This window comes from Engraulis encrasicolus, chromosome 4 (assembly GCF_034702125.1).
Source record: "Engraulis encrasicolus isolate BLACKSEA-1 chromosome 4, IST_EnEncr_1.0, whole genome shotgun sequence".
NCBI lineage: Eukaryota > Metazoa > Chordata > Actinopteri > Clupeiformes > Engraulidae > Engraulis > Engraulis encrasicolus.
This window is the reverse complement of record NC_085860.1, coordinates 10,895,839-10,906,898: the sequence shown is the minus strand read 5'-3', so window position 1 is coordinate 10,906,898 and position 11,060 is coordinate 10,895,839. Positions and strand designations below refer to the sequence as shown.

The 11,060-nt window shown below is 43.1% G+C and overlaps 1 protein-coding gene across 1 annotated transcript in view; it reads left to right on the top strand.

Moving 5' to 3' along the window:
- Positions 1-8,579: 8,579 nt before the first annotated feature.
- kcnq1.2 (potassium voltage-gated channel, KQT-like subfamily, member 1.2) overlaps positions 8,580-11,060 on the top strand; it is a 298,745-nt gene continuing 296,264 nt past the window's right edge. Inside the window, exons 1-2 of the mRNA XM_063196671.1 lie at positions 8,580-8,648; positions 9,834-9,924. Of these exons, the coding sequence (XP_063052741.1) occupies positions 8,614-8,648; positions 9,834-9,924 (126 nt within the window). The 5' untranslated portion in view covers positions 8,580-8,613. The remainder of the gene's footprint in view (positions 8,649-9,833; positions 9,925-11,060) is intronic.

Below are 11,060 nucleotides of genomic sequence, written 5' to 3'. Positions count from 1 at the left end.
AATGAATGTGAATATAGACATAAATGTGTAATATGTTGTTCAGCCCTTTTAATGGGAGGAATTTGGAAAACTGGCCCTGTGACCAGCACCCCTCATGTAGAATGTGTACGCCTACAGATATGTGTGGGGGAAAAGGCATAACCTACCCTCTAATACCCTTTTTGTGTATGCGTTAACAATTTCACAGTGCTCTTAAATTCTTATCTCTGCTCCTATTTTGTTTTATTATTGTTTCCCAGACCCCTGCATGAGGGACGAATGAAACTGTGTTGTAAACAGAAATTATTCACTGTACTGCATTTTTTGACAATGACAATGTACTATTATACAAGTCATGGGTAAAATCTTATGTAGCCTTATTTCTCAAAATATAAATGGCTGAAATATAGGCCCAGGCCTACAGTTTCTCCATGCGCCAATGTCATACTGTAGTCATTGTTTTGCCGTTTTGCATTTATGCTGCAAGAATACAACCCCCCCCCCAAAAAAAAGGCCCGTGTGAGAAGATCCCCCCCCCCCCCCCCCGGACAAAATAAACCCCGGCTGCCCCCATAGTTTTCAAAATTTCTGTGGGAAACACTGTGTATGCCATGTCAAACAGATCGGCTTAGGGATTCTTTGAGGGACAGGACAGCACTATGGTGTAATCCATGCAGCAGTCCTTATGGATATAATATATATGCTGTGCTGCAGTATAGCGTACACAGTATACTGATGACGGGAAAGTGTTTTCCATTAGTTCAGAGATCACCAAGCCGACCGATTCCAAAAGCATGAGTTGGCAGAGGTATCTGTTCTAGTGTCCGTCTGTGTTTTGATGAATACACATAAATTCTGAGAGAGTTCTGACAGTTGTCAGTTCTCTGTGTACCACATATCGGGAAAACTGCTTGGCTGCCTGTTTTGGGTGAGAGAAGAGGAAATTTGTCGAGTAACTGGTGTCCGTTTTGAGGGAGGGAGGGAGATAGTGTTCCTGGTCTCGTTTTTCCACTTGTGGGCCACTGCACTTCCTGGAAACAGGGCCCATTAATAAGTCATATCCCTGCCGAAGCCAACTGGGACGAGTTCTGTTCCACGGGCTCAGTGGAAAGATCCACAAAGACTCATCTCATCATGTTTAGAATTTAGAACTTCACACCCCTGAACCCTTCCAGAACTTTCCTGTAAGGTCATAAGTTTGCCATGCAACTTTGTTGTCGTCATTGTCAAAAGGCTACTACTGTAGGTAGGGCAGTACTATGTGTTTGTTTGGTGGCAAATGTTTTTTTCTGTCTGTCTGAATGCATGGATAGTAAATTGCAACATGCATTTGTTGGGGAGTGTATTCACACTAATGATGCGAATGTGGCAGATTTGTCAGCTCTGAATGACATATCTATTTCATGTAATCCAGTAATCCAAACGATGGCTTCATGGCAGATGGTTGGTACCTAAAATCTATGCATAGTAACACATGTTGTGCTTTTTGATGAAGGTAAGCTGACAGAGGAACTGGCTAAAATGTTGTTGTAACGACTCATTTGAAGGTTAGAGAGTGCGTTTTTGTGAGCCCCTTCACTCTGAAGGTCAAAGGGTCTTGAAAATCACCTCTGACCTCCCTAATAACACTTTAGATCTCCCTCAGACCGCCTAGGTTACAGTACAGCTCCCATTTATGACATTGCATAACATGGCCTTTTTTAACGCGGCCCTGAGAAGCGTTAGACCAGTGGCTCTCAACCTTTTTTGAACAAACACCCCCTTGACCTCATCATAAGCCTCCCAACACCCCCTCGATCTCATCATAAGCCTCCCAACGCCCCCTTGACCTCAGCACAAGTCTGCCAACGCCCCCTTTAGTATTGAAAAATAGAACTGAAGAGTACTGTCTATGTATAATTGTCTATGTCCACACCTAAGTCTAAGCCTATGTCTATGTCTGCATGGGAAAGTAAGAAACGTAAAATGTTCAATTCTTTATATGACCAATGCATGTAAAGAAATTGACAATATAACCGGCTTGACTTGCCCCCTAGGAGAAACACTATGTTACACCAAAACCAGATGTCTGAGGCTGGAGTTTGAGAGAGAGAGCGGCCTATGGCAAGCTTAGGCTGAAGCCTTCCCAAAGCTGCTAATGGCTTTTTCCTTGATAGGCGCTGCTGAGGGTTTTCTAGCCAAATGGTAGGCCAGTAGCTCTGTAGCCCTCGACAGGCAGACAGCTGGGCCTGGGGCCTATACTATTCTTACTAAGAAGCTGCTTCAGGTGCGGAGGCTTGGGGCCCATACTAAGAAGCTGGTTCAGAAGTAAACCAGGTTAAGTTAAGAGGTAAATCATCTAGAAGAGCCTGGAGTCCTCCTTCTCTTAAGAACAATTGTAATATGGACCCTATAATTCCATAAAGAAAAGAAGAATACTAGGCAGTTAGCTGACCGAAAAATATTCATTTATGAAAGATTCATCAGTCTTAAGTCTGAAGTAGGTGTAGGGTATCCCAGCCACGTCTCCTTCCTTCCACTAGGGGGCGCTACACAAACCTAGCGCAACCAGTAGCCCAATCCCTGAATGCAACACCACTGCTAATAACATCCTCCTCTGAGCTACCATCTTCCTCTTCTGCTGCTGGCTATCCTGCTATGCGGACCTGTGTGACCACAGGTATAGAGACTGCACAAAACTCTGAACATAGCTTTTATCTGATATTTGGGCCGAATACAGATAATATAACTAGTGCTGTCAAAATTATCGCGTTATTATCGCGTTAACTCAACCCCTTTTTTAACGTCGATAATTTTTTTTTATCGCGAGATTAACGCTAGATGTGACCCTGTGAAGTTTTTTTTTCATATACTGGCGGACCGCAGGTTACAGTGATAGCTTAACTACAATTCTCATCATGCCGGTTACAGAAGACGCTAGCAGAGCCTTGTGCTCCTCCCCCTCCCCTTCCCCCTTGTTATCTCTAGCGCGGTGCCTCCTCCTCGGCTTCACTGCTCCTTTGAGAGCTCTGTGCATTGCAGCGAATGAGTTGAAGTAGACAACTCACGGCCCGTTCCCACTTTGACGGCCATTTGACGCTCATAAACGCGACGCACCTCCTTTGTTGACTGAATGCTTCTTGTCGAGGCACATGCAGGGGCGTGACAGAGTACACTAAACAGGAATATCTCTTTCTGTCTTTCTACACGTCTATATCGATTAAGCAAGCTAACTAGCGATAGTAACATCAAAGTCTACCCTTACCTAACTGTGGACATGTCAACTGTCAAAGTAGCCGCACCGCGAATCCCAGAAGCCTTTGCGAGGGCGTCGCCGCTTTCCATTGAAAATGAATTGAAGGCGTCGGCGTCAACGCGCTCGCCGGCAAAGTGGGAACGGTCCGTCAGGCGGTAGCAGCCTGTGAAACAGATCATCCATCGTTTTTGAAAGTTGGACTAACATTTGTTGCAAACAGTGTGCTGAAGGACTTCGAATTGGCTGAACGATAGCTGTAGCTAGCTGTTAACACTGTGACTAATGCCTTTAATCTCTGCTGGCAGTTAACTAGTGCTATTCCTAACGAACTATTTTATAGACATTGCATACTTTTAAACAGCCCCCAAATAGTTCGTTTTGAATCCTACATCCATTTTAAGATTACAAAAAAGTTTTGAGCAACTTGAAGAGTTATTATTGGCTGTTGCATATGATCAATAAAGCATCAAATGTGCCGTTTTGTTTTTGACAAAAAGAGGTGTAGTTTCCTCCCCTAGCCTACGTCCACTACATCCCCTGGCTCATTGCTTTTCTCACTAAGAAATAAATCTTTATGAATGCAGTAGTCTGCATATAGGCTATCAGATGATCTTATAATGTAATTTAGCCTAAACAATTCCAAGGAGGCACAATCCCACACTGCTCCAGGAAAATGTAGCCCTGCTGTATGAGGCACATTTCTCCTCTCCTGTCACTGGAAACTAAATATCCTCTGTGTGTGTCTTTTGTGCGTAGGCCTATTTATGTTTTTGTTATAATTTTTCTCCCCCTTATTTTTTAATATGTGCCATTGGGGCAGATGTCAGTGTTTAACACTTGTTTTCAATTAAAAATATATATATATATTTGCACAAACCAAGCCATTTTTGTAGGCCTACATCGGTAGAAGTATTACAATGATTTTAAATGAGACATAATTATGCAATTAAAATGTGATTAATCGCGAGTTAACTATGGCATTTGTGCGATTAATCGCGATTAAATATTTTAATCGATTGACAGCACTAAATATAACCCTTAGTTCATCCCTACACAGCTGTAAGTTTATTTTCTTTGCAAAGTTCAATCAGAGACAACAGTGTCTTTGGTTTCTACTGTTGGAAGGCAGTAGCCCATTAATAAGTCGGTAGCCTGGACGTTCCTGCTCAAGACTTCATCCGGATTCATTTGTGAAACTTTGATGCATCAAGAGCTTCACGCCTAACCGCAGAGATACACCAGCGGCGACGCGATTCAAGCGACAGAGTGTAGCAGCAAGCGATACGAGCGATTGAGGAGACAAGAGTATGTCCGTACAGGCAGAAGGCAAAGCATTCAAGCATTCCCATTGGCTGTGGTCACTGACCTCTATACAGTCATTGGCTGTCGCGGCTTGTCGCCGAACCGCATCATAGAAAGTTGAAAAGATTTCAACTTCAAATTGTTGCGCTCGTCGCGCAAATCGCTCTAGTCTCCAGAATCGCTTTTTGTCTCTCGACTCAATACAAAGTCAATTACTTCCGTCGCTCGACTCGCTCAGATCGCCGCTGGTGTATCCGCAGAGTTATTCTTCGAGCACATTAATGTAAGATCAATTGCATAACTGCAATTGTACATATTTTGGTGCGGTCCGTGTGAGGATTCTGATTCTCACGCGACTGTACTTACATAGGCCTAGTGTAAATCTTGAAAGCTCTGGGCTTAACGGCACAAGGGGACGGTGGAGCTACTGTGTGAACTGTACGGGAGGGCGAGAGCTACAGCAGACATACACCAGTGGGCCAGGAGTGGATGGAGGTGTGGCGAGCGGGTGACAGCAGTGGGCTGGAGTGGATGGAGGTGTGGTGGGCGGGTGACAGGCAGCCCAGCCCATAATACAGGATCAACCTCCAGCTGTTTAGCTTTAATCACATCAGCAGCCAGGATGTTTGTGCCTAAAGTCTGGGTGCTTTAATGGTGGTGACCTGGCCTGCTCCCCTGGGGCTATAGAGACTGGCCACCACACCCCAGAGCACAGCCAGACCTGCTGGAGCGGAGCTGTATCTTCTGTAATTGTATCTCTTCACACAGTGGGAGGCCGATTAACAGCCTGAAGACCTGCAGACCTGGCGGTGATTGGAACTGAGTTGGTGTCTGACCTTTGCAGGATTTGTGTTTTTAATTTGGTCAAGTCCCAGGAAGCGTGTTTTATCACAATAAATCAAGTTGGTGGGAGGCCCCGTGTTGCGGTTGGTGGGCCACCCGTGGAGATCCCCCTTTCTGATATCACAGAGAGAGATGGCCGCTAGATCCCTCCATAACAATGACTGTCCATTATTCTTGGCTGCGTCATCCTTTGATCTCAGCCAGTGTTTATCTACTAGACTGAAAGCTGTAAAGATATTATCAGTAGTGTGGGGGCTGCAGCATTCCACTCTTTTGATTTGGGGTTGAGAATTTTCACTTGTGTTTGCCCTGTGTTATGTTTTTTAAATGTAAAATACAAGTTTGATGATACTAGGCAATAGGAATTTCAGTGTGAACTTTATATCATATCTCCATACTGTACATACTTCGTACTACGTACAGTTTCATGTGAAATACGCCCTGCCAAATTCTGGATATCAACATCAAAAAAAGAGGCCTTTTTCACATGGTTTTATGTGCTCTGCATATTTTTTTTAACCACCATGATTATTCTATCTGCCTGGCACATCTCCACATAGTCATGATATGAGAGGGGATTAAAAAGGATTAATTTATTTTCAGTTTGCACACTCCCGGAAACTCCAAACCTTTTCCAGATGCTTCTTAAGTGATATTGACTGAAAACATGTTGTCCACACGCTGTCGTCAGGGTGGGCATTATACCTGCCCACTTAGCAACAGCAAAAAGGGAAATGGATAGTGAGCTTAGTAAAAACAACAACAAATGAAAAGTGTGCTAATCCCCACATAAGAGAATTCAGGAACTCTCAACATCACTAAACCTGACCTTCTGTCCCCAAATATACAGCTACATAATATGTATAGAAATATAGAAAAAAGATGTGTGCAATCTCAGTTTTGAAAGATGAATTATGTCAAGATGTTTAATAGTCAGCTTTGTCTTCAAAGTGGATAATAAATAGTGCACCGCGGTAATACACTGTACCATATGTAGACAGCATTGATAATACACTGTACCATATGTAGACAGCATTGATAATACACTGTACCATATGTAGACAGTGTTGATAATACACTGTACCATATGTAGACAGCATTGATAATACACTGTACCATATGTAGACAGTGTTGATAATACACTGTACCATATGTAGACAGTGTTGCCCATGGTGAGCCAGGTTGGAATTTGGCCTGGGTCATTTTCCCACGTAGAGTAGAGTAGTAGAGTAGAGTAGAGTAGAGTAGCGTAGAGTAGAGTAGAGTTGAGTAAAGTAGAGTAGAGTAGAGTAGAATAGAGTTGAGTAGAGTAGAGTAGAGTAGAATGGAGTAGAGTAGAGTAGAGTACAGTAGAGTAGAGTAGACTAGAATAGAGTAAACTAGGTACGTGAGATGGGTTTATGTGAGAAATTGATGTAAAAGAAAAGGAAATCAGGGTCATTAGGTCCATAATCTTCATTTACATTCTGCCCTCAGTACACATTAAGAAGTAAATACATGTTATGCTGTTGCAGCAGCCCAGGGCAGCTCTCTCTCAACGTAGTGGTAATGTACCTAAAGCATCCCAGGCCAGTAAGTGGTAATGTACCGAAAGCAGCCCAGGCCAGTAAGTGGTAATGTACTGACAGCAGTCCAGGCTAGTTCTTTTAACAGTAGTGGTATGTACCTAAAGCAGCAGTGCAGGCTAGTTCACTTTTAACAGTAGTGGTATGTAGCTAAAGCAGCAATACATTCAAGCAGTTTCGAAGGACTTAGGAAGGGCAGTCCACATCTGGCTGTGACGTAATTGGAGCCACACACACACACACACACACACACACAGAGACACACACACAGACACACACACACACACACACACACACACACACACACACACACACACACACACACACACACACACACACACACACACACACACACACACACACACACACACACACAATATTCACATCAACATCAACAGGATGTTTTTATCAGTCCAACTTTGTGAATGTCACATTTTCATCAACAGACTAGCGTGTGTGTGTGTGTGTGTGTGTGTGTGTGTGTGTGTGTGTGTGTGTGTGTGTGTGTGTGTGTGTGTGTGTGTGTGTGTGTGTGTGTGTGTGTGTGTGTAAGTGAGGTCCGTCATCCATAATCCCTGCTATAGGAAAGTACTTCCCCATCTGCTGTGTCAGGCAAGGAGAGGAGAGGAGAGGGGATTCCTCCCGCTGGAGAGGAGAGGAGAGGAGAGAGAGGAGAGGAGAGGAAAGGGGAGGAGAGGAGAGGAGAGGAGAGGAGAGGAGAGGAGAGGAGAGGGTAGGGTAGGGGAGGAGAGGAGAGGAGGAGAGGAGAGGGGGAAGAGAGGAGAGAGGATAGGAGAGGAGAGGGGAGAGAGGGGAGGGGAGGGGAGGGGAGGAGAGAGGAGGAGAGGAGAGGGGAGGAGAGGAGAGGAGAGAAGAGAGAGGAGGAGAGGAGAGAGGGGAGGAGAGGAGAGGAGAGAAGAGAGGGGGGAGAGGAGAGGGGAGAGGGGAGGAGAGGAGAGGAGAGGAGAGAAGAGGAGAGAGGAGGGGAGAGGAGAGGAGAGGAGAGTATCAGTAGAGAGGGGATTCCTCCCGCTGACTTGTCAGCTATCATGCTCGCTCGCTCACGTGGGAAAACACACACCCCGCCGTCACCAACGCCAAGTCATCGCCAATCAGCGGCTGCACATCCCATGAATTATGATATAGGGATAAAAGAGGTGAACGCTGCCGTGCTGGGTGTGACCTGCTGATTAGGGGTTAAGAAAGTAACATGACCCATTGCACACTTGTTTCACTGCCCCACTGTTGTCTTGATACAGTATGTACAGGACAAACGCAAATGTTTTCTTTGGCAAACTATATTATCTTCAGTTTTTAGTTGCTTCAGTTTGATTTTCACACACCTCTTCAAAATAACAGCAAGACCGTAGCCTCTTACTGCAGATCAGATGGGCCAGTCGACAGGCCTATTCAGTCTTTGCAGAAAACGATCAACAACATCATAACAACACTGCTATGACAATGCAGGGAGTCGTAGGTAGCAGAGTGAGACTTGGTCATTACCATTTTAGTGACCGTAAGGTTACAACAGAGGCTCTGTGTTAAGGGGTTAACGCTGCCGTGTTGGGTATATGACCTCTGGTGACCTACTGATTATGGGTTAAGACAGGAAGCTACATCATAACAACATCGCTATGACAACACAAGGAGTTGCCCTGCTGATTATGGGTTAAGGGAGGAAGCATTGTAATGTGGTGCTATAATGCAAACCAGTGTTTTGTAAGGTGGTGCTATAATGCGAAGCAGTGTTTAGTTACTCTTTGTCCTGCAACATGTTTTTTTTTATAATGCAACCTGTTTTTTTCCAAATATTTATACATGTATGTATGTATGTATGTATGTATGTATGTATGTATGTATGTATGTATGTATGTATGTATGTATGTCTGTATGTATGTATGTCTGTATGTGTATGTATGTATGTAATATGTAGACCATCATTTGCATTGCTGTAAAGCAGTAATCTCTATCTCGATCTGCGTTGACTGGGGCCTGAGGCTGCTTGGCATGAGGCCCTGTCTAACTACTCATTATAACTAGTAGTAGTTGATTTACTATATTGTCTAACTACTCATAACAAGTAGTAGTTGATTTACTATATTGTCTAACTACTCATAACAAGTAGTAGTAGTTGGTTTACTATATTGGCTCAGAAGGCCCATTAGTTTATATTACTTATTACCATTTCCAGAGTTTTATCATGGTATTAGCTTTGTTTGAGTAAGGGAGAGGTTTCAAGATTATTGAGATGTCATATAGAAACACTTTCCTGAAGGTGAGTGGTTGATACTACAGCCAAGATGAAAATTGTTTCTAAAAATTATTTCAAGGAATTAAAAAGTGACTTTGTCACAATCATGATGTAGGTTACTCATGATGAAGTCACTTGCACAGCAATGGAAAATTAATTTATAGTCTATGTTTGCACAATTTATTATAGTAGAGACCAAGATATTGTGTCGTTTTTGTTTGCAAGTAGTTTTGCACATGTGGAGTTACCCAGACTGTCATTTTACTGTAAGCTACCACATGTCTGTGTGTAATATCTTCAAGTTGTGTAGGTTGAGTATGTAATGTATGTATGCATGTATGTATGTATGTATGTATGTATGTATGTATGTATGTATGTATGTATGTATGTATGTATGTATGTATGTATGTATGTATGTATGTATGTATGTATGTATGTATGTCTGTATATAAACCTGTGTCCTCTGTTTTTGTCAGTTGTGCAATAGTCTTGTGATATGGTGTTATGGTGTTATGTCCTGTCTTAAAACGAGTCTTGCTCAGGGATGCAAAATGTATTTCAGTGTAATCGTATCGTATCGTATGTGACAAATACACTACTCTTCCTCTTTTAATGTGTGGCTGACCTTATGCTTGTGTGCTTGTGTGCTCCTCTGCAGGTTCTTGATGGTCCTAGTGTGTCTAATCTTCAGCGTGCTCTCCACCATCGAGCAGTATGCAGACTTTGCCTCAGGATCACTCTTCTGGATGGTAAGTTTTAAGACTCATTTGGGATCGCACTTTGTTTTTGTTTTGGGTTTCTAATCAGGTCGGACAGTGAATTAACCAGGATGTTTATGGATTAGGATGAGTCAGTTTATGGGCCCTTCCTTTTTGGTGTAGCTTCTTCATATTGGATTATCGTTTGTGTAATCATTTGAAAAGCTGAATGAAGTGTATGTTCAGAAAGGTAAATACTTTCTAAAAATACAATACTCTGCCAAAAATACAATAATACAATATGAAATGGTGCTGCTCCCCAATATATAACACATATTGCAGTACCGTGAAAGGCCACATGGTGGGGGTAGCACCTTTTAGTTCAGTAGGCCCCTCTCCTGCATATCCAAACTACCACTTGAACACACAGGCATCAAATTTCAGCTACAGTTATGGACAAAAAGAAAGGCCTTCTGTTCCAAGAATGTGACAGCAGTCAGTTGTCAAGGTTATTAATAACAAACAGCTAGATGTTTTGTTGTCGAGTCATTCCCTTCTCATGCTGAAACACCAGGGACATGGGCATTTGTTTGTCATTGTTTCCCCACATGAATTTGAATGCAATTTGAATGTCATCCGTTGTTGTGGAAAATTGTGCTGTGTGTATTTACCTAGTGTAATGCAGCTTAGCAAAGCCAACAAATAATGAAAAAAGAAAACAATATTTATATCTCAGCAGGCCAATGGCAGCTTGTATCACAAATGTAGAGCAAAAGTGTGTAACTAAAGACAAGTAAATGGAGCTGAGAGACAGCCAATGGGAAGTGAAGTGAACACTAAGCTGCTGAACTGGACTCAGAAGAGGAAACATTACACTTGGACTCTATTCTGTGTGTGTGTGTGTGTGTGTGTGTGTGTGTGTGTGTGTGTGTGTGTGTGTGTGTGCGTGTGCGTGTGCTTGTGTGTGTGTGTGTCTATGTGTGTGTGTGTTACACTTGGGCTCTGTTTTGCTTTCCTTATCAGCCTGCTGGAAAATGCTGACACCATTTGTTTGAACAATACACCAGATTTCAGAGTACAAACACACACACACACACACACACACACACACACACACACACACACACACACACACACACACACACACACACGCACACACACACACACTGTTCTAAATGTAGCTCGCA